Source organism: Pocillopora damicornis, chromosome 11 (assembly GCF_964200805.1).
Source record: "Pocillopora damicornis chromosome 11, jaPocDami1.2, whole genome shotgun sequence".
NCBI lineage: Eukaryota > Metazoa > Cnidaria > Anthozoa > Scleractinia > Pocilloporidae > Pocillopora > Pocillopora damicornis.
The window spans coordinates 4,042,442-4,065,371 of NC_142680.1; the positions used below are offsets into that span (position 1 = coordinate 4,042,442).

General features: G+C 35.7%; 1 protein-coding gene across 1 annotated transcript in view; it reads left to right on the forward strand.

Moving 5' to 3' along the window:
• Positions 1-366: 366 nt before the first annotated feature.
• LOC113678502 (receptor-type tyrosine-protein phosphatase F) overlaps positions 367-22,930 on the forward strand; it is a 35,693-nt gene continuing 13,129 nt past the window's right edge. The window contains exons 1-21 of the mRNA XM_089186958.1: positions 367-664; positions 1,608-1,924; positions 2,855-2,999; positions 3,511-3,833; positions 4,250-4,397; positions 4,981-5,286; positions 6,392-6,694; positions 7,920-8,236; positions 9,027-9,171; positions 9,772-10,094; positions 10,819-10,966; positions 11,204-11,509; positions 12,077-12,379; positions 13,102-13,404; positions 16,690-16,992; positions 17,284-17,577; positions 18,241-18,549; positions 18,786-18,886; positions 19,818-20,007; positions 20,476-20,578; positions 22,361-22,619. Of these exons, the coding sequence (XP_089043084.1) occupies positions 601-664; positions 1,608-1,924; positions 2,855-2,999; positions 3,511-3,833; positions 4,250-4,397; positions 4,981-5,286; positions 6,392-6,694; positions 7,920-8,236; positions 9,027-9,171; positions 9,772-10,094; positions 10,819-10,966; positions 11,204-11,509; positions 12,077-12,379; positions 13,102-13,404; positions 16,690-16,992; positions 17,284-17,577; positions 18,241-18,549; positions 18,786-18,886; positions 19,818-20,007; positions 20,476-20,578; positions 22,361-22,619 (5,010 nt within the window). The 5' untranslated portion in view covers positions 367-600. The remainder of the gene's footprint in view (positions 665-1,607; positions 1,925-2,854; positions 3,000-3,510; positions 3,834-4,249; positions 4,398-4,980; positions 5,287-6,391; positions 6,695-7,919; positions 8,237-9,026; positions 9,172-9,771; positions 10,095-10,818; positions 10,967-11,203; positions 11,510-12,076; positions 12,380-13,101; positions 13,405-16,689; positions 16,993-17,283; positions 17,578-18,240; positions 18,550-18,785; positions 18,887-19,817; positions 20,008-20,475; positions 20,579-22,360; positions 22,620-22,930) is intronic.

Sequence of the window (22,930 nt, forward strand, 5' to 3'; positions counted from 1 at the left end):
TTCTTCTCACCCACCCTCCCGCCCTGGGTGATTTGGCGTGATGTCATAGAGTAGTAGAGAGGTTTACTAGGCATATTATTGGCTGTTGATTACTTTTCGTTCGTTTTCTTTAAAAAAAACTTCTCTGTGTGCTAAAGGGTGAATTGTGTTTTATTTGTGTCAGCGGGCGTAGTTGGTAAACTCGATGTACTTTTTATGTCGGTCGATGATTTAGTCGTTTTTGAGTTCCTCTGCCTTTTCCTCTATACGTGGGTACGAGAAGATCTGAGAATGTAAACTAACTGCCATCTCATCATTGTCAAGTTAGTTAAATTTTTACTCAATCAGCTGAAAGATGCTGAAATATGAGCTACAGCCCACAGCATTGTGGGAAATATCAACAAACGCAGGCTTCTGTCATCTTGTCAAGGGACGAAAATATTCGGCCTTCGAAGAGTCTGATTGTTTTGCTGGAATCTCGGACGATATTGCTAGAAATCATGCAAAGCCTAGTGTAAATAGTGAGGAGACAATCTTTTTTCGAGTGAGCTTTCTGTTACAAAAGACCGGTCAAGCAAAACGATCGTGATACACGCATACCGTGACACACTTAATCGAGACATGGCGCAATGTAATCTTTGTTTCCGGGTAGCGTTTCTCGCTGTACTTCTTCCACTGACTTCAGGTGAGCACTGCATCATTTTAAATAAATAAGAAAGGTTTGGTTTCTGATATGTTAAAATTAACATTTAGGGTACTTGGTTGGAGATTTCTTTCAGTCATGAGTGCTGTAGCCGTAGGCTTTCTCCCACGGTCGCAGGTTAATCCTCAATGCAGACAGAATCAACATCAGAGAGAAACGAGGGTCCGTCGGGATTCGTCTTTTTTTAAGTTAAAATACCATTAAAAAGAATAGTACAGTTGAAAATATATTTTCTATTACATCAAGCTCAATTTGGAAGCATGGATAATTATACGAAAGTGAAATTAAACTTAATTATTCAACAATTCGAAATACAGACTTGGTTCTGAAACTATTGTGTTTCAACGAAGTAATTGAGTGATAAGATCTGCTTCAATTTCAGGGTAAAGCACTCTTGGAAATTTATTCCACCTTTTCTATCTACTCAGAAGCTTTGAATTTGGACCAGTCTGTACATTTTTGCCTCTCGTCCCCATATTGTGCATTCACACTAAAAGTCAACTTCTCTTTGCTCTTAGGAAGGTTAATGATCCAGGTTTCTCAAATTCACCACAGAAATTTATTTTCCTTTATATATATCTTACTTCAATGCCTTTGATGCTGCACAACAGTTTTTCGAACCTTGAATCTTTCCTCATTGTCCTTAAAAATGGAAACTTTGAAAAATGGCATCTAATGTTTACAATTTGCTGTTTTAATGATCACATTTAGATTACTTCCTAATTTATAATAAAATTGATAAATATTTTAGAGGCAGACCAGCTCTAATTGTTACTATTTGTGGCATCAGGACTCTGCATGAGACATACCTTACAGAGACATTCAAGACATGTATATGTTTCTCACATCCAACCATTATCCATGTTACTATTAATAATCATTATGACTGTGTTATAGTGCAATTATAAATTTTTTTTTCCCATAGGGGCTTGTGTTGACTTTTACCTTGGAATGGGAAGTGGAACAATTCCAGATAGTAATATAAATGCTTCTTCAGTACAAAGTGCCAGCACACCAGCCACAAATGGGCGACTAAACTACACATCAGGATCATCATGGTGTGCAGGAACAAGTGACAAGAACCCATATCTACAGATTGATCTACAGACACTTCATATCATCTGTGCTGTGTCCACTCAAGGGAATTCTCAAGCAGATCAGTGGGTAAAGACCTACACTCTACAATTATCCACAGATGGGATAACTTGGACAAACTATACAGAATTAGGTGCCCAGGCTAAGGTATGCTACAGCTGTACATGGGCTGGTTGAGAATTATTTGATATCTTGGCTCAATCACTGTTCTTGAGTTGTAATAATACTGATGCATTTATATCAAATTGGCCACCAAAGGAGTTATAGGTATGCAGAGGACTATTTGTACAATAAAAATTCAACAAGTATTCTCCTCATGCACAGAAAATATGATGAATTTTGGGGTAATATTTATTCATTCAGCAAATGATATTATGCATGCCTGAAGTTGTAGTCAAGGCTGCAGAAAGAGCACCAGGGAGAAGTGAACAGGGAATCTAACAAATTGTATTGAACTACATTATTCCACCAAATATTTATGGTGTGAAATAGCTTGTCAAAGGATTGCAGAATGAATGAATTCTAATTACTGAGAGATTGCTGCTCTCAATGGGAAATTGTATTCATGGGTAAACTGTAGTTGTGGAAATTAGATAGAGTTCACCTTTAAAGGTCAGTGTGCTATTTTTTATAATCCAGTGGTCAAATTATGATTTATTGATGAATACTTAGTAACACTGTCTGTATGGACCTCTTCCATAAATGTTGGGTAATTGCTCTGATGAAGGGCTAACACTTGAAATGTCAGCTTTTTTACCCTTTACGGTGGCTAATTTACATTTTCAACCCAGTTGTTAACACTAAATTACCTGCTACACTCTCCCACCGACACAGCACCACAGTTTCTTTAGAAACTTACCCCCTTACTCCTACATCTACATTTATATTTTTCTGTTTGTATAAAGATTAATTTAGCCACCTAGCCCAACTTTTTTGACAACAATAAATTAAAGTATTTCCTGTCATGAAACAAGAGGTAAAGTAATGATGATTACTTTCACCAGGATGAAGAATTATGATTACAGTTACATTGCACAATCTTTGTGCTCTATGATGAGCTCTGATTATTCTCCAAAGGTTTTAGAGGGAAACAAGGATAGAAACTCAAATGTCAAACATGTTCTATATGGAGTGCTAACAAGATATTTGCGATTCTTGCCACAAACACACCAGGGTGAGGTGTGTATGAGAACAGAGGTGTTTGGGGTGCAACAGAAGCCTAGTAAGTTTGAAGAGTTTTGTGTGATGTGATCCTTGCATTTGTTGATCTAGGAACAATGGTTCCAAATGAGCACTCAAGGAAAACAACCCAGCCATTGTGATAAGCTTCTTAATATGCTTATCCAGGAGACAGGATGCACCAATTTCTACTTCGTATATAGTGGTGGATAGTTTTATTATCAGAGCCTGTAGGGCTATGAGCTGAGGATTGCAAGAAAAATTCCAATTTACCGCAAACTTTCCTTGATAATATTGCACAAGTGCATGGAGTTCCTCCACATCAGAAAAGTTAGGGATCGATTCTGGGAAATTTGAGTAGCACAAGCCATAATTTCTTGACAGCTGTTTGTCTTCATGGCTATTTTTCCATGACTATTTTTCCATGACTATTTTTCTGTATTGATGTAATATCCTACAGATTGTTCAGAAGTGTGTGCAATTAATTACACCAAAAAAACATACATGTAATATGGTAAGATGTGAAGGTTAACTTTAAAATTGTTACATTGCAGCATGTGATTCACAGGGAATTGGTTTGGCCAGCAGTGGTAGAATTCCAGATAACAGCTTTTCAGCCAGTTCAATATTTGCTCCCAAATATGCAGCTAAATTTGGTCGTCTTAATGGAACAGGGGCATGGGAACCTAAGAATAATGGTCGTGATGAGTACCTACAAATTGACCTTCTCTATGAGTATGTTATCTGTGCTGTAGCTACTCAAGGAAATCCACCAACCCAATCTGTAGGTGCTCAAGAATGGACCACAGAGTACAAACTGAGATTTTCACTCAACAGTACCACCTTTCTCCCTTATAAAGAAAACAAACTTGACAAGGTTGGTATGGCATGCTCATAAATATATTTTCTGTATATATATATATACATGCTCAAGTATTTACAACAGCGATGACTACCTACATGTGATGACTACCTACAAATTGACCTTCTCTATGAGTATGTTATCTGTGCTGTAGCTACTCAAGGAAATCCACCAACCCAATCACCAACTGCTCAAGAATGGACCACAGAGTACAAACTAAGATTTTCTTTGAATGGTACCACTTTTTCCCCTTACAAAGAAAATAAGACTGACAAGGTTAATATGTCAAGTTCTTATATACAAGTATTCATAACAGCCAAAATTAATACTCGTGTTACAAAACTAAAGCTACTCATCTCATTTCACAAATTATAGTAAGTCATTAACTATGCCAAGTTTCAATATGACCAATATCTCTTTTTGAATTACAGGCCTTTCCAGGAAATTCAGGAAAAACTGACACAGTGAAAAACAGTCTAAAGGAACATGCAAGTGCAAAGTTTATACGCTTTCTGCCAACAAAGTATAATGTGCATAAGGCTTTGAGAGTGGAGGCTTATGGAATACTTTTCACTAAAGGTATTTATTTGTTCTCATTTTTGTCCCTCTGATACAAAATGAAGTCACAATAACTAATTATTAGAAGAAATTAAGGCAAGATTGGCAATTTTTCAGAACTGAAAGTACTCTCTGATACGTACTGTTTTTTAGTTTAATGAGAATGATGTAAGTATACCCTATGTAATTTTAGAGCTGAGCATTAAATTGAACAATCAACTTGTACAAAACTGAAGAGCATGACAAAGTTTGACTTGTTGTTTATTAGATTGTTGATTTGAGTTTTAATTGTTGATTTTGTTGTTGTTCTTTGTATTGATAAAAAATTGAGACAATTATGAAACTTCCTTTGGAAGGAATTAAGATGAAGTGGGAGAAGAGGTAACTGAAGGTGGTAAACATTCCTTAATTTTGGTCCATGGTATAGTATAGTGAACTTTTCAAAGTTAACTCTACAGATATGGTGAAGGCTGAAGGAGAGCTGAGGATTTCTCCAAGATAAAATTAAGGAAAGGCAAATTTAAGTAATGATGGTAGCTGTACAAAAAGATAAATTTTGCAATTTTTGTAAGGGAATTACATGTCTTTAATATGTTTATTTCAGTTCCATCACAGCCTCCTACTGCCTTCAAGCTGACTGCAACATCTTCTACCAGCATCACAGCTTCCTGGCAGTTACCTCCAGTCTTTGCCAGACATGGAAGAACCATAACTGGTTTTAAACTGTTCTACAAAAAGAAAGGTTTTGGTGGGTCAGCAACAACATTGCCAATAGGTAGAGGATCAATATTAAGTGGAAATGTCACTAGGCTTGATAAGTACACAGAATATGAATTTCAAGTGTTGGCTTTTACTTCTGATGGTGATGGACCGAAGAGTTCTGTTGTGGTGGAAAGGACAATGGAAGATGGTATGTGACAGATTGATAATCGTATTGCTGTATTTATAGTTTGCTGGACAGTATGTTCATCAAGAATACAGAGCCATGCAGTTACTTTTGAGTGAATCTATGTAGATTTTCTCAAAAAATTGAAAACTTACAGCAGTGATGTTGAAGTGGCAAGTAGAGAATTAAAATCAGCTATTTTAGAAATTTTTACAAATAATTAAAAGACAGTTACAGTGATTAGAAAAGTGCCAAAATGTATCCACTAAGTAATCGATCATCTTTATTGCGAGGCTGATTTCTTCATTGTTGATATGTCAACTTATTTTGCGCTCATTCTTCTTGTTTTTTATTATTTTGTTCAACCAAATGAAATTAAAAAGAAAAAAAAACAAGTTACATGTATCAGTTTGCTTTCTTGCTGAAATCTTTCTTTTAACTCTTGATGCCTATAGTTCAAAATGGCTCTTCCTCTGTGTTTTGTTGTTTAAATCGTTTTGTCAGGAAATGATGACTCCTCAAACATTAGTGTTTGTTGGAGAATTTTTAATACTCCAGTTGATGTTACCAAAGAATTTCCATTATTCTGAGTGTCATTTGATTCAATCATTACAATGAAGTTGCAGTGTTATAGTCAGATTATTACCAAGAAAAAAGTTTCTGATGTCACAGAAGCTAGTTGGCTTATTGAAATGTTTCCAAAATGTTGTTGGTGGTCTTTCAAAAGGGTATAAAAATGGTCCCAGTAATATTTGTATCTGGATGTGATTTTTCCTATCATATGATTTAGTTTTATGTGGAAGGTGTACATACCTATTAAACAAAGTAGTTCTTGTCATGTGGTTATGTTATGCAGTTTATTTTATAAAAAAAAGATGTTTTTCTTAAATTTTACATATAATTTACTCCTAGTTTAAAATAGTCTTTCCTCTCTTTAGTTTTCTCTCTGGTGGCTTTATTGGTACCAGAAATCAATTTAGGTACATGTATACTGTATAGGCCTGTTTTATGGTAGTTCTCTGTTTCTATTGGTCCCTATGTTGTCAACTTTTAAGGCCTTTACTGCCTTTGATTACACACTTTATGTTGTGTATTCATTCAGTGGAGACACTCACTCTTTCGATTGCAGTACCATCACAAGCCCCTAAAAGTTTGACTTTGACCGCTGGATCATCTACAACTGTTACAGCTTCCTGGCAGTTGCCACCATTAGACTCCAGAAATGGAATAATCACAGGATTTAAATTGTTCTACAAAAAGAAAACTGCATCAGGGTCATTAGCCATGTTAAGGATAGACAATGGTGCTATTCACGATAAAACTGTCACTGGATTGGATAAGAACACAGAATATGAATTTCAAGTGTTGGCCTTCACTTCAACTGGTGATGGACCAAAGAGTTCTCCTGTAGTGGTGAGAACCAGGAAAGATGGTAAGAATCTTAATGATGGGTGTGAATGTTATGCATTAAGTTTGTTCCTTACAAAAGATGGGGACCTGATAAGTGAATAAATAATAGTAGCAGAGCTTTGGATATTAACTCTAAAGCTTCAGTCGCGATATTAATTGAATATTATTTAAGGTGGCTCTTCCATAGTTCAGAGTATGCAATTGTGGTTGACAGGTTAGGTTGAAAACCTACTTTGCTTTTATTGAGTGTTCTTCTTTCTCTGGTAGCAAATTGATATATTTTAAAAAATTAAGAGGATTGGCGTAAAATTTGAGTCAAATACTCTTGGGGAAAATCAATCAAAAATACCTTGTATGCAAGGGGTTTCTATTCTTCTGGTAATGTGAAGTGTCGTAGGCATTGATAAAATTTTATTAGGTTGGAATTTTTGTGAAGTTAATTTGAAGGAAAAGTTTGGAAGTAGGGAAAACAAGTACACAAGAATAACATGCTTTTGTTGAATTAATTACCTCTTGCAATCAAACGTGTGCACAACTCTACACATGATTACATATGTAACTTACTCAAGGTGGAAAGATTTGTTTCCATAACATTTACAGTAATTGGTTTTGTAGAACTGTAAAACATCCTGAATATGGAAGTAATCTTTGCAGTAATGAACACAACTTAAGCAGTAGTGAAAATAAGGCCTGGAAAAAATTGAAGGCTGTACAGGATTTGAACCCACGGCCTCTGTGATACTGGTGTAGTGTTCTACCAACTGAGCTAAGAAGCCAACTGGGAGCTGCTCATTACTGGTATGATGGTTCCAAATAAACCCATAAAGTGATGAACAAATGACTTTTTTTCCCCTAGGCCTTAATTGCCAGGTATTTTCTCTACTGCTTTAATAGTGTTCATTACCACAAATATTGCTTCCATATTCATTTCTTAATCCACATTTCACATATATGATTTTCATTTATTTACAGTCATTTGTAAAACAACCTGTTTGGTCTACTACTATATGACCCAAAGCATGAATTAACATTAAGGTTGCAATGTTTCAGGAAAGGTTCACAAGCTTGGTTAATTGAAACTTTGATATTACTGTCATTTTATTACCTAAATCATGAAAACATTGCACTGAAGAAATTCCTGAAAACTGGTGTTGAGAGTTTTACCCTCTTAAACCCTTCCACATGTACATGAATGATTACATTGGGTGGTTGTGATTTTATGTTTTTTACATTTTTTCAATGTGTAGGAGGTTGTGTTGAGTTTTATCTTGGAATGGAAAATGGAGCAATTCCAGACAATAAATTAACTGCTTCTACTGAACAAAGTGCCAACACACCAGCCAAGAATGGTCGAATGAACTATGCATCAGGATCATCATGGTGTGCAAGAACAAGTGACACCAACCCATATCTACAGATTGATCTTCAGACACTTCATATCATCTGTGCTGTGTCCACCCAAGGGAATTCTCAAGCAGATCAGTGGGTGAAGACCTACACTCTACAATTATCCACAGATGAGAAAGTTTGGACAGACTATAAGGAATTAGGTGAATGGGTTAAGGTATGCTACATGGGCTAGTTTCAAATTATATGATATCTTGCCTCAATCACTGTTCTTGAGTTTTGATAATATTGATGCATTTATATCAAATTTGGTACCAAAAGAGTTATAGGTAACTATGCGGAGGATTGTTTGTTTAATAAAAATTAAACAAGTATTCTCCTCATGCTTGGCAAATATGGTGAATTTTGACTAATTATTTTTTCATTTAGCAAATAATATTTCACATGCCTGAATTTGCAGTCAAGGTTGCAGAAACAGTACCAGGGGGAAATGGACAAGGAATCTGACAAATTGTTTTGAACTACATTATTCCACCAAATTTTAATGGTGTGAAATACCTTGTCAAAGGTGCAGAACAAATGATTTCTAATTACTGAGAGATTGCTGCCCTCAATCCAACAAGTAACAAAATTATTTTCATGGGTAAACTGCAGTTGTAGAAATTAGATAGACTTAACCTTTGAGGATCAGTGTGCAATTTTTTATAATCCAGTGGTCAAATTATGATATATTCATGTATGCTTAGTAACATTGTCCACATGGACTTCTTCCATAAATGTTGGGCCTTGTACCTACACCTACATTTATATCGTTTTGTTTGCATGAAGATTAATTCAGCCACCAAGCCCAACCAATAAGACAACAATAAAATATTTCCTGTCATAAAACAAGAGGTAAAGTAATGATGATTACTTTCACCAAGGTGAAGAGTTACAATAGTTACTATAGTTAGAGTCAGTTAGAATCTACTTGGAACTGTGTGATGAGTTATGATCATTTTCCTAAGGTTTTAGAGGGAAATAAGGATAGAAACTCAAATGTCAAACATGTTCTATATGGAGTGTTAACAAGATACTTGCGATTCCTGCCACAAACACACCAGGGTGAGGTGTGTATGAGAACAGAGGTGTTTGGGGTGCAACAGAAGCCAAGTAAGTTTAAAAACGTTTGTGTGATGTAATCCTTGCATTTGTTAATCTATGAAAAAAGGGTCTAAACCTAGTGGTTTTGTTATTTTGTAAATGATTGTCATTTAGATAAGTAGCTTTATAATACAAACCACTCTTTGAGAACTCGAGGAAAAGAACACAGCCATTTTGATAAGCTTCTTATGCTATCAATTAAGCAATTCCAGGTGACAGGATGCACCAATTTCTGCTTCATGTTTAGTGGTGGGTAGTTTTATTGTTGGGGCCTGTAGGGTTATGAGCTGAGGATAACAAGAAAAATTCCAATTTACCAGAAACTTTCCTTGATAATATTATACAGGTGCATGGAGTTGCTTAAAGTCAGAAAAGTTAGGGATCCATTCTGGGCAATCACTTTTATTTATTTGACAGCTGCTTGCAGCATTCATTTGGTTAATTTGCAAACAGTTATGGCTTCATGTCTATTTTTCCATGACTATTTTGCTATGTTTTTGTAATAACATCCTACAGATTGTTTTAAAGTGTATTCAATTAATCACACTGAAAAACATACATGTAATATGGTAAGATGTGAAGGTTAACTTTAAAATTGTTACCTTATAGCATGTGATTTACAGGCGATTGGTTTGGCCAGCAGTGGTAGAATTCCAGATAACAGCTTTTCAGCCAGTTCAATATTTGCTTCCAAATATGCAGCTAAATTTGGTCGTCTTAATGGAAAAGGGGCATGGGAACCTAAAACTAATGGTCGTGATGAGTACCTACAAATTGACCTTCTCTATGAGTATGTTATCTGTGCTGTAGCTACTCAAGGAAATCCACCAACCCAATCACCAACTGCTCAAGAATGGACCACAGAGTACAAACTAAGATTTTCTTTGAATGGTACCACTTTTTTCCCTTATAAAGAAAATAAAATTGATAAGGTTGGTATGTCATACTCTCATATACAAGTATTCATAACAACCAAAATTAATACTAAAGCTACTCACAAGAACATCAAATTTGCTCATACATGTCATAGAATATTAAAATTTTCATCCATGCTAACATTACCCACAATTTACTTTTATTGCCTACAAACCATATTGACATTACTTTCAAGAATTAATAGTGACATTTTCTGACCAATTACATGTATATGTAAGGATCAATATGGAGTACACACACCAAAAAGCATGAAGTGTATTAGTTTAATATATATTTCATAGTAGTATGGGGGTAAAAAGATGTAGCAAACATTGACAAATTTTAACTGTTTAATCATACTTTCTGAAGCAATTACCATAAAATTGAAAGATGTAGAATGAAATTTTCCTGATCTCTCTTACAGTCATTATGTAACCTGTGGCATTCCTCAAGGCGCAATTTTTGGTTCTTTTCAAATGACTTGCTGGAGTATCTCAAGCTCTTAAATTGTTTTTAACTTAGGATGTATGTACTTTAAGCGACAGATATAAGATTTCCTTTGTGCATATTACAGATTCTTATTTTGAAGTTTTTTCACAAAATACAGATTTTCATATCACAACTTACAGATTTTCACTTGGCAAAATTGCAGATTTTTAATTTTTATCTTATTTCACAAATTACAGTAAATCATTAACTATGCCCAGTTTTAATACATCAATGTCACTTTTTGTATAACAGGCTTTTCCAGGAAATTCAGGAAAAACTGACACAGTGAAAAACAGTTTAAAGGAATTTGCAAGTGCAAAGTTTATACGTTTTCTACCAACAAAGTATAATAAGTTCAAAGTTCTGAGAGTTGAGGCTTATGGAATACTTTTTTCTAAAGGTATTTATGTGTTCTCATTTTTACCCCTCTGTTGGAGGTCTAATTATAAGGGAAGTTAGGGCGAGTTTCTTTCATATATGGAGGACCAACTATTGCACAATAAGTTGCCACATGTGATGTGCAATGAAGTTCTGCACTGTTAAATGAAGTGTTAGTCAGATATCATTAACAAACTTCTCATCAATTATCAGCTATGCATGGAAGCATACATTTTACATCTCTTTATGTTTATTTCAGTTCCATCACAGCCTCCTACTGCCTTCAAGCTGACTGCAACGTCTTCTACCAGAATTGCAGCTTCCTGGCAGTTACCTCCAGTCTTTGCCAGACATGGAAGAACCATTACTGGTTTTAAACTGTTCTACAAAGAGAAAGTTTCAGGTGTGTCAATGTCAAAATTGACCATAAGCGGGGAATCCACACTAAGTAGAAATGTCACTGGGCTTGATAAGTACACTGAATATGAATTTCAAGTCCTCGCTTTTACTTCTGATGGTGATGGACCAAAGAGTTCTGTTGTGGTGGAAAGGACATTGGAAGATGGTATGTGACAGATTAGAAGTTGAGTAGGTTACCAAAGAAATAAATAACCATGCAGTTACCTTGGATCAAATTGACATATATGTATATATATATATATATATATATATATATATATACATTTATTATATACTCAACAAAATATCGCGTTTCTGATTGGTCAATGATGAATGCATAAATAGGTTATAGAGTGCAATAGAGGTTATAGAGTGCAATACGGAGAAGTTGCCATGGAAACACCGGGGTAGCGCCAAATTTGAACACCAAATTATAAAAAAATCGAGAATATAATAAATAAAAAATCGTATGAACCTGCTCGTGCATTTCGTGATTTATGGTCACTCGTGATGTTTTGAAAGTTCTCAAATTGCACTCGCCTACGGCTCGTGCAATTTAGAGAACTTTCAAAACATCACTCGTGCCCATAAATCACGAAATGCACTCGCGTTCATACGATTTCCTATACATATAACAGGAATAAACTTGAATTGATAAGTGAAGATTTTACATCAAGTATTTAAAATTTATTTTAAAAATGAGTATACTAATCAAAACACTGTTCAATTACAGTTCCTTCACAACCTCCATCTAACTTCATGGTTAGTGCAACCTCTTCCACCAGTGTCAGAGCATCCTGGCAGTTACCAGCAGAAAAGTCTAGAAATGGAATAATCAAAGGTTTTAAATTGTTTTACAACAAGAGAAGCTCTTCAGTGCCCGGAACCGTCATTTCAATCAATAGTGAATCAACTTTAAACATAGAGGTCATTGGTCTTGATAAGTACACAGAATATGAATTTCAAGTGTTGGCCTTTACTTCTTCTGGTGATGGAACAAACAGCTCTGTGGTTTTTAAGAGAACAAAAGAGGATGGTTAGAGTTGTCATTTTTTTCCAATAGAGGGCTTGATATGTCTTCTGTAATGAACAGTTATTAAGAGAATATTGAAAATAGATAAGTAACCAGAGTTTTGTCAGGGAAAAGACCTTGACTTAATTATAGTATACAGGAAACTATTTCAACATAACTAACCAAATAATTGCAACGTGATAAGCAATTAAAGGATTTCAATTTGCTCATGAAATTCAGCATGCTGGTGGATGTTGGTGATTCTGATCGTTTTTGCTTTTGGTAGCTTTCCATATGCATTTAGACCCTAAAGGTGCACCCTATTTTGTATAAGAGATGTATGTATTAAATTATAGATGAGGGTGTACGACTATCATTTTTGGGAACCTCATCCATTTTTAAATCAATTTTTTTCTCCAGCTGAGGAGACATTTTTAAAAATAGAAGTGAAATGTTGTCAGATTTTCTTTCTTTCGAAAATGTTGCCTCAAAACAGATTTCACTGCAATTGAATTAATCTATTTTGAATAATGTGTTTTGAAAGCGAGCCAGAATTTAACAGGTTAAATCGTGTACAAAATGGCAAGTTTTCTTAGCATATTTGCATAATTGAACACCATAAAAGATTTCTGCTTCATGATGAGGGAAAGGTGATGATGATATGATATCTACATTATATAATAAATATGTTATAGCTATTATAATTATGATTATTATCCTAACATAATGTATCTTCCTTATTGCAGTTCCTTCAAAGCCTCCTAGTGGCTTTAATCTGACTGCATCCTCTTCTACTAGTATTACAGCATCTTGGCAGTTACCACCAGAAAAGTCCAGAAATGGAATAATCAAAGGATTTAAATTGTCCTATCAAAAGAAAGGCTCCGCAGGGCCAGGATTGGAGCGGCTCATAACAGATAAGACTAAGCGCATTGAAGAAGTCACTAGGCTTGACAAGTACACAGAATATGAATTTAAAATACTGGCTTTCACTTCTGTTGGTGATGGACCAAAGAGTTCCATTTTAACTGAAAGAACAAAAGAAGATGGTGAGACGTAGAAAATTAATAATGTTGCCTACATACTTGCTTGAATTTCCTCCTATATGAACCTTTCTTTCTTTTCATAATATTAATAGAACAGCTGTTTAAGAAAACATAGGAGGCTGGTAAGAATTATGATCAGTGCAACGGTCTATGCACTAGTGTTAACTACAAACCTACAGATTCACATAGTTACTTGTTGTATTCATCTTCGCATCCATCACACGTCAAGAATTCTATACCTTGTTCAAAGTTTCTCAGACTTCGTAGTTTAGGTAGTGACAACTCTGATTCTTACGAAAAATCAGAGCCAATGTGCTAAATTCTCGATAAACATGGCTATCCTGTTTCTGTCGTTCTAGCGGGCGACCACTGTGCTCAACAAATTGATCGACAGATAGCACTACAAATGGCTGAGAAGTAAAACACTGATCGCATTTTATTCACTCTCACATTTCACCCTCACAACCACACGGTTAAATCTATCATTCTTAGAAACGTTAAATGACTGGTACTATCTTTTAGCGACCTCCACTAATTTCATTCATTTTGGCCAGAAGTTCATTTCAAACCGGTAACCAACCTGGAACTTTCAAATGCGCTCACTCACAATGCAAAACTTGTCCTTTCATTCATAACGTGGAGAAAATGTCAGGAAGAGATCCATTAAGATCACTAATCCCTTTACGTTCCCCTCGCTACAAAAATGTTATACATTGGTAAAACAGGAAGACGACAAGATGACCGGTTACGAGAACAAAGTTCGCGATGTAGAGACAAATGACAAGGACGCATCCAAACCAGTGGCTTGACACTTAAATCTCCCTAATCATTCTGAGTAGCATATAGCATATGGCAGTTTGCGGCCTTTCCCTACAGCTAGGCAGTTCGGGAAGCCGAAAAACTCTGGAACAAAAATTTATCTTCCAAATCGGTACTCTTAATCCCCGCGGTATCAACGAGCGCTTTTCATTCAACTTATTTACGCTTGTTTTCTCCTCACCATATTCCCACCAGTAGGGTAGCTCCATTTTCTGCATTTAAACCTACACATGACCCACAATTCCTCCAATCGCTCTGACAAAGGACTAACGCTAGGAACGTCAGCCTTTAAACTCTTAACGGTTGCCAATTTACGTTATCAATTCAGTTGATCATACCAAATTACCCTATATAAAAGTGGTACTAGTAATATTTGTATCTGGATGTATTGTTCCCCATTACGTGATCAGTATTAAGTGGAAGCTATATGTACCTTCTAAACCAAGTAGTTCCCGTCATATGGTTATGATATTTAGTGTATCTTTTTAATAACCAAAACGTATCAAGAAATAGCCCATTGTTCCGGGTCAACTTTTCCATCAAGCATCAAACAAAAGTCCTGAGTAATTGGTAGTCCTGAGGGACTTTGGCCGAAGGGAGGCGGAAAAGCTCGTAACTGATCGAGAAAATTATCGGAGTGACAATTTTGCCGCACTGGGGGAGTGGGTAGTGTAAATATGCACTAGTAAAATCAATCTCCATCGGTGTACCCAAGGGTAGACTTGACCCTCGTTTAACGCATCGAGCCAAAGGTTCGCAAATTCAAAAATAATTAAATTTATCATTATTGCAGTGACTCATTTAAACCACCTCTCACTATATGTAAGTCAAGTCGCCTGGTAAAAGACAACGTACAAATATATTTTTTGGTCCTACTACTGGTGTTAAATACAATCGAAAGTGACGGTTTTCTGTGGAGAGCATCGAGGCGATTAAAGACCTTGTTTTTGGTGCACAGCTGTTTTCAAACGAGGCGCTCATCATTTTTTAGAACCAACATGTTTACCTAACGCGAGGATCTTTCTTTGCAAAAGCGCCAAATTCGTGTAACTATGTTGATGATACAAGATATACTGATCAAAGCAATGATTTTTAGTTTTTTCGAGAGCATGTATTTGAGTTATTTTCGTTTTCAATCAAACGCGTGGCAATATGAGGGTGTGAAATTTTTTCACTCACAAGTCTCACAATGAAGAAGGTGCGAGTTTTTTTAAAATTATCTTTGGCAAAAAAAAGCAGGTCCTGCTTAAAAGTAAGTCTCTCTCATTAAAAACTATAAGAGTTTTACAGCGGATTTTAAAAATCTTTGTTAAAAGTAAGGAGCTGTCAACAGCTTCTCCAATTTTCGCAGAGAGCAGGCGCTGGCACACAGCTTTTTCTAATCAGGCGCACACTTTCTGGAACCAACAAGTCTATCTAAGAAGAGGATTCCTGTTTACAAAAGCACAGAATTCTTGCAACGATGTTGATGACACAAGATGCCCTGATCGAGGAAATTATATCTAGTTTTGGATAGAACATCTATTTTTTTAGTTATTCTCGTTTTCAATCAATGCGCGGCAAGACGAGGGTGTAATATATATTTCCCACAAGTCTCACAATGGAGAAGTTGCGAATTTTTTTTTTGGTTTGTTTTAAATTCTCTTTCAGAGAAAAAAAACGGGTCTTGCTTGAATTAACATAGTTTTACGACAGATTCTGCGACTGCAATTTACTCCTAGTTTGAAATAGTCTGTCTTGTTTGTAATTTTCTCTCAAGTTGTTTATATCGGTACCATAAATCAATTTACTTACATGTGTACTGCATAGGCCAAAAATGGCTTTAGTTTCCCTTACCAGTTTACAAAGCACTTCCATGACTTCTTCAACAGAATACAAATCCTAGGGATCAATTCAGAGTCATGAAAAATTTGATGTTGATACAGCAAACATTTCAAACACACAGCAGTATTTCAGGTGTTCATGGTTTCAAGAGTTTGACCGTAAAAAACCTGTTCCTGCTTATATATGAACAAGTACGTATAACTCATTTGCTCTAGATACGTTCAATTTTATAATGAGTTAATCTGAGAGAAGATCATTTAATTGAAAATCGGAGTGGAAAAAACTCACTCAGAAACTTACAGTGCGGCCTTCAAATTCGATAGTAAAAAAGAACTGTGAAAGTGACATACCTTCCGAAGTTCTCCTTTCTGATACAAGGCCACAACAGGAGCGTCAATTTTTTGGCTTAACTCTTTTCACATAAATGAGAACTGATAAACCGGCCTGTAGTGCTGTAAGAGCTAGTTCTTTACAGCCACCTTGAAATTGACAGGTAAAAACGATACATAACGTTAAAAATAGTTGGAGCAAATAAATGTTTGGAAGTGGGCCTCACGCCTTTTTCTGTCACACTCTTAGATTGATAATACTTAGTCTGATTCTTTTATTGAAAATGGCAAGTACAGCTTTTCTGCTCAATTGCAGCTCCTTCACAAGCTCCCACAAAATTCAGTGTCTCTGCAAGCTCCTCTACCAGTATCACAGCATCCTGGCTCTTACCACCAGTAAACTCCAGACATGGCATCATCAAAGGGTTTAAATTATTCTACAAAAGGAAAGGCTCCTCCGATTTAGCAACCTCCTTGAATATTCGCGGAGGAGCTACACAAAGTAAAATTGTAACTGGACTTGATAAATACACAGAGTATGAATTACAGGTGTTGGCCTTTACCTCTGCTGGGGATGGACCAAAGAGTTCCTCTCAGATGGTGAGAACAAGAGAAGATGGTAAGAAATTAAAATGATCCGTTCTGTAATTTTCAGGAGTTTCAGAGATGCTTCAACCGTCTGTTTTGAAGAAGTATCGTAGTTAGTACCTTGGCACTAAAAGGGAGGTTTATAAGTGTATCCTTCATAATATATCTCACACTAAAACTTGTGTGAAGATGATACCCAAACTGCCTCTTGAATGATATATGTTTTTTTCAATCCCGAGTATTATTTTTTTAAAAACAGCTTGCAATTATTGTTTAGTTGTTCACTCTTAATTAGTGCTAACATTTTCCTTTATTCTGCCAGCGCCTGATGCACCCACCTTCTTGTCATATTCTGATCTATCACCAAACAAATCACATGGTCCAAGAATAACCCTGACCTGGAGTAAGCCTGCAGAACCAAATGGAGTTATCAGAAGTTACACTTTGTTTTACAGTCACGATGGATTTGCACCAAAAGAGATTTCTGGAATAGAGAAAGATACATTAACTCACACAGTCGATGTGTTAGGTGGAGTGACTTATCAGTTTAATGTTCGAGCTGTGACTATTAAACCTGGAAAAAATGCCACGAAAACAGTAACTGCCAAGGAATACGGTAAATTTACTTCCAAATGACTTCTTTTCAGAAGAACAACAACAAAAATGACAACAATGTTATATTAACTATGCTAAAAGAAATTTAAGATATTGTGTAAATTAAAAAAACAGACAGTAGCTGGTCACCCAAAATTACATGAAGGCTAAACTAGTTGGATGACTCCTATTTATTAATTGGAATAAACACAAGAGTAGGGAAAAAACGGGAACTAGCTTAATTGTTTTTGCACATATCGTCATTGATACTACTACCTATAGTACAAATAATCTAAAGATGATTCACCTACACTACTTTATTTGTATGAAATGATAAAAAAAATCAGGAAATAAGATGAGAATTGTTGAAAATGAGTAATTAAGTATAGGTGACTACCAATTGCTGTGATTCAATTCACAAAATGTCCTGTTCTTTGTTAGCTGAAGACTTTTAAGCGATCCAAATTGTTCAACTAATCGCTAATGAAAAGGAAATATCTTAGATTTTAGACTTTTGCTGGTACATTTTTAGATGACGAAGATTCAACTGCGACTTTAGTTTTTCGAAAACTCCTGGTATTTTTCTCCAAATTGTGGTAAAAATATTTTCCCTTGTGAATAGAATACCCAAACATGTAGTAATACTGTCTTCTGATAAGTTTGATGTTTTCACTCTATTTCTTAGCACCAAGTGTTGGTCCAGACTCTGTTTCTACCTCTCAAGTGAACAAGACGACTTTTAACATTTCATGGGAACCTCTACAAAGAGAAGAGAGTCATGGAAAAGTTACTTTGTATGAAGTCAAGGCCATCTTCTTGAAGAAAGGAAATTTGCACAAAAGATCCGTCATTTACAGCCCCTCTGTCAATACCTCAGTGACATTTGTTGTCCTGTCTGACTTAGAGCTTTGTTCTAGATATAATGTCTCTGTTCGAGCTTACACCGCAGAAGGGCCTGGACCGTATGGTGAACCTTTGGAACTGGAAACATCAAGTTAGTTTCTAAGATTATTATGAAAGTTATCCTGGTGTGGGACATGATTGGTGAAAAAATTACTGTAGGAATAATTTCGTTTTATTCTACGATTATTTACAATTTTTAAAAAAAGCCGAACTTGTAACATTCATTATACGATTAGATTATTTCCTTGAGGTACTCTGACTCGATAACTTTTACAATATACTTAAGACTTTTCTTGAACTTTTATATTTTCTAACATAACATTGTAGGACCTGAAGCACCAGGGGAATTTAAAGTAAAAGAGTCTGGAGCAACCCAGATTACCCTGGCGTGGAAACAATATGATGACAAGGAAAAAATTGCCTATACTGTAAGTTGGATTAGATTACCGTATTTGTTCTCTTTGGGAGAAACTATTTCGCCTGTAATTGTAAGTAGTATGTATACCGTACATACAACAACAACAACAACAACAACAATAATAATAATAATAATAACCGTAATAATCGAATTATTTATCAAGGATAACCCTTCAATACAAAAGTACTGTTATCAACGGGGTCCTGCTGATTAAGAGTTAAAACTAACACATAAGAAATTATTAAAATATATATATATAACATAGAAACTATAATACTATCTATAGGTACTATCAGGATAGTACCTATAGTACCATAATTTCAAACTTATGTTTGTGTGAGATGTTCTATGTATATTTATATTTTTAGTGCTGACACTAATAAATGTGTAATGACGATACCAAAGGGAATTCCTTATTATGTTTCATCAGCAGGATTTTGTTTCAATTGAAATTTATTTTTCAAAAGAAAAAACAACAACTCTTATCTTTGCTAGATTTTCAAGAAAATTTAACCCTTGTGAATGGCTTGATTCCAAGTCAGACCAATTGTATCTTCGCAACTTTATATATTTACAAAAGGGAAGTCCTTCTTATATATTTTGACTCGATTTTAATTTATGTCACAAAGGTAACCCGACAAGTCACCCAAAATGAGACCAGAGTCATCATTTCAGCTGGAAACTATTGACTTTGGTTAAATCCCATCCCAAGCTCATTCTTGAAATCGCATAATTTGCACCAAAACAAAAAGTCAAAATTACAAAACTTTTGTATTTTATCTGAACATTAAATGTTCCTCGAAATTCACATTTTCTGTATAAAAAACTTTGTATAATTTTGTCCAAGTTTATTTCCCATCAGGGATTTTTTAAAAGATTAACGTAGAAACATTAAATTTGTAGTAATTGTATATCGGAGCCTTTTGTACGTAATCGTATAGGTGAAGTACGCTGGAACAAAGTCCTACAATAAAACATTCAGAGATGAGAAGACTATGAAAGCAATAAAGGCAACAACACAGGAGGTAGAAGGGTTGATTCCAGGCACCACATATGAATTTAGAGTTCATGGCACCTCTGTTTGTGGCGATAGTGCTTCTAAAGTCGTCTCAAAGATAACAGATATGATAGGTAAGTTTCCAAATTCTTTGAGGCTAACCAATCATTGTAATAGGTTATCTATGAAACTATCTCAGAAAACATTTGCTCTGACGAAGGTCCAACGCTCGAAACGTCAGCTTTGAAACTCTTAACAGTGGCCAATTTACGTTATCATCTCAGTTGACAATACAAAATTACCTTGATATACTCTCCCACCGACGCAGCGACACAGTTTCCTTACAAACTTAGCTTCTTGGATCATTTACCAATGACACTCGTACCTTTCCATTTTCGTCAAAACCAGTGATATCAATTTTTTGTAAGTTTTTGTTTTAGGTAGATCTGTCCCCGGTTGTTTGAAGAGTGTTTAACGCTATCCTCTGGTTCCTAGTGTAGGATATCGATAGCGATTTATCCATTGGATAGCTTTATCTGAAAGGAACCCTTTTCTGTGCAAGAGTGTTGTTGTGGTTCAGAAGTTATTTTTTTCCTTACCAGCTCCTAAAGCCCCAGTTCCACTTAATATAACCGATGTTGAGGTTTCTCAGACAGCTGTGGATATTTATCTGTGGCCTGTTGAACAAAAATATGGTCCAGTAAGGTAATTATCAATAAGAATGTGATTTTCTAAAGAACCAGAGGTGGAATAGATCCTGCCGTAAGATATATATATGTTATTTGCCGGCTGGGAGGTCCGTATGGTGAAAAACTGTGACCGAGGTCTTGAAAATACTGCCCGAGGCCGTAGGCCGAGGGCAGCATTTTCAAGACCGAGGTCACAGTTTTTCACCATATGGACCGACCCTTAGCCGGTAAATAACATATTTATTGTTTTTAAACTTGACGAAATTCTTTCCGAAAGAACCCGAATGATTTATGGACGTAAATACGGCATGATCTTCTATAAACTGAACAATTTTTGAGTGGGTAAATGGTAGTTAAAATAGAGGTGATGCAAATTTAAGAGAGATGCCTCAGCGAAACATTTTCATTTCCGTAACGATAAAGGTGATTTAAAAGGCTTCCAAACAAACTTTGAAACATTATTTTTACAAGTATCTGTCACAATCTGACACCTGTCAATTAGAGAGCGCGCAAGAAAAAAACGCGTAGGAACATTTGAAAACAAACAGAACTAGTTTGGCAAGGACTGTCACGACAATGTTTTCTTCAAAATCAGTTAATGATCTAACGGAAAGTATTATTCACTCTCATCGACCATTCATTCATGTACGAAGATTTACCTCTGTTCATCAAGTAAACGGCCAGGAAAGTAATTGTGAGTAAATTCAATTTTTTTATTTTGAAGTTGTGAGAGTTTGCTCGTTTGTTTGCTGTAATGGCGTGTTTAACTCTGATCTTTCCTTCACAAAAACTAAATTCGAACGGCACACTCCAACGAGACACAAGGGAATGTAATGCGGCCTTTTCTCAAAAAATTCCTTCAATTTCTGTTGTGCAATTTAAGGTACAAATGTCCAAATTGAACGGAATTGGAAAGACTCACCAGGAGCGTATATTTTTTGTAGAACTTAAATTAACACTTCGCTCGCTTTTTCACTATGAACAAATTGCTCGAGAAAATTCAGATATTAAATGAATGAAAGTTCCATCGTTCAGTTTAACTGTAACCAAATACCTCACGTTTCAACTTTCTGGGTACTTTTTGTGAACGATTAAAATTAATTGCAGACGGTTTTTAGGCCGCTTGTCAACCAACGTAATGACACTATTGTTTATTCAAATTCATTCTGAAACCAATATTTTTCTGTCAACCAAAGTGATTTGATAGAGAGAAAAGAGAGGATTCATAAGTTATTTATCGGCTTGAGGTAATGACCGACGTGTTTGCTTTAAAATACTGCCCAGCCGGAAAACGAGGTATATTTATGAAAAATGACAACGAAAGTTGGGATGTACTCGGCGACTCACGAAAGCGTTACCGTGGCCCGTGGGCAGAGATAGGAAAATACTGACCGGGTAAAGAACCAATCAGATTGCAAGATTCGTTACCGTGCCCTCTAAAAAAACAATAAAAGGTAAGATTACTTGCCGCTTCTCGATAAATGAGGTCACGCTCCCTCCACGAAGGCTGGTTTCGTGTGTGCGACGGAAATTAAACTTAAGAGGCGTTAGATATTTAATAATTTTTGAAAAAGGTTCATTAAAAAGGGTCTTTTAGGAAATTAAACTTAAGAGGCGTTAGATATTTTATAATTTTTGAAAAAGGTTCATTAAAAGGGTCCTTTAGGAAATATTAAATGAATTACGAAACTGTCGGCGGATTCTCGATGTTAATGGTCAGTGGCCCTTAAATGCTATCTTAATGGTCTCTTTTCGAGATGTTACTCATTAATCTGGCATTTTGTTTTATACCTTTCAGTGCTTATCAGGTTATTGTTCTGAAAGTCGCTGATGGCGTTGAAGAGCTTCCAAACAATTATGATTCAAAACTGAAAGCTGCAAGTGATGCTAAGAAAGAGAACGTGAATTTTTACATTGCTGCTGAGATTGAAAATTTCAACAAACCTCAGAAATTTACCGTTGGCGATGGTAATAAAACTAAGGAATTTGTGAATGAAGAACTTGAGAAAGGAGAAAACTACATTGTGTATGAGAGAGCTCTAACTAAAGCCGAGGAGGTGTGTAAACTACTTATTTAAAAAATTTTCCTCTTTTTTTTTTTACAACCAGAATCATCTGACCATCAGTGTGGTGAAACGGTCTGCCTTTTCTTCTGGAAAAAATATCTAACTCCTCTCCATCAAGATTTAACCTTGGAGGAGGTCTACCTTAAACTCACTAGAGCACAAACGTGCCTTCATTAGTTATACAACTGGGTTTATTGACCTTTTTCTGAGTCGATTTTTAAGAGTAGCTCGCTAGAGAGTACCTCTCTCTGTATTTGGCACTGCAAATACAGAGAAAGGTGTATGTCAACGCATACCCTCCT